The sequence below is a fragment of the Morus notabilis genome, unplaced genomic scaffold (genome assembly GCF_000414095.1).
Source record: "Morus notabilis unplaced genomic scaffold, ASM41409v2 C11386612, whole genome shotgun sequence".
NCBI lineage: Eukaryota > Viridiplantae > Streptophyta > Magnoliopsida > Rosales > Moraceae > Morus > Morus notabilis.
Genome location: NW_010386592.1, coordinates 1 through 1,190, shown reverse-complemented (window position 1 = coordinate 1,190; position 1,190 = coordinate 1). Strand labels below are relative to the sequence as shown.

At 42.2% G+C, this 1,190-nt stretch overlaps 1 protein-coding gene across 1 annotated transcript; it reads right to left on the bottom strand.

Annotated features, from left to right (window-relative positions):
• Window positions 1–74: 74 nt before the first annotated feature.
• Window positions 75–1,171, bottom strand: LOC112095076 (BURP domain protein RD22-like). The gene has a single exon (XM_024176754.1). It carries the CDS (start codon window positions 1,168–1,170, stop codon window positions 358–360), a length of 813 nt encoding a protein of 270 aa, XP_024032522.1. The 5' UTR covers window position 1,171; the 3' UTR covers window positions 75–357.
• Window positions 1,172–1,190: the final 19 nt, after the last annotated feature.

Genomic DNA, 1,190 nt, shown 5'->3' with positions numbered 1-1,190 from the left:
AAAAGCTCTCTGAAAATGTCACATCTCAGCTCGAATTGAAAACTCAAATCTACGAAGTGAACGAAGCAAATATATTCTAGCCGGAGAAGTACACTATATATAGATAACATAACATTAAACATATTATTAAAGCCACACACAGCTTCTGATTAGCTTAACTAGATGATAGTAGCTAGACTAAAATACAGACAAGTAGTACTACAATCTTCAGCCAAAAAAAGAAAAAACAAACAAACAAACAAAACAAAGACGACAAGCATGCAGTACTATGTAGGAGGGCCACAAAACCTTAACTTTAACGATACAAGACAGTAATTAACATGTCTAACTTTAAGAACACGCATGTTACTACATCTCTCATTTTGGGAGCCACACAAGGTTGTCCTTTGGAAGGAAATGACAAATAGGCACTGTTCCGGGCTTCACTTTGAGAACCTGAAACGCAAAATGTTGAGCGCTCCAAAACCTAGTATCAGTGTGGCAAACGGCCACCGCTTTCGCCTTCGTCCCGTCGGCCGCAACGAGCGAAACCGCGTAAGCCCTCGTCGCATGAACTTCATGGCAGTAGAACACGGCATACACGTAGTTCTGCTTGTGGCAAACCACGGATTTTTCACCAATCTTTTGCACACCCTTTTCACCAATAACAAAATCCATCTTCGCCTCCTTTTCGACTTCCGTTGCGAACACCTCGACGTTTCTTCCAAGCTTCGAAACGCTGAAATCAATCAGCGACCGAAGCGACGTGGCGCAGTACTTGGCCTCCCCTTTCACGCTCGGTTCCTCGCAGTCTTCGATCGTTTCTTTCATAATTTTCGCTTCTACCGATTCGGATTTCACCGAGAAGTGGTTTAGGATTTCGAGGAACTTTTTGGTCGAAAAGGGTATTGTGTTGGCAACGTCGCTAGGCAAGAACTTGGCCTGGTTTGTGGTCTTGGGAAAGTAGAGCTTCATTTTCTTTCCCGAGTGAAGATCTCTCTCTAAGAAGAAAGTGGTGAAATCGGGTGCAACTATTTTTTCTCCACCAACGGAATAACTGTCTTTTCCTATAGTGGGTAAGGCAGATCCTAGAATATTGTTGTTGAGGTTCAGAGCATTCTTGCCTATACCAAATCTAGTGTCTTTGCTTTCTACTGGTTTCCCTGCATAAAGAAACAAGATTGTATTCATTAAGCCAAAAAAAAAAAAAA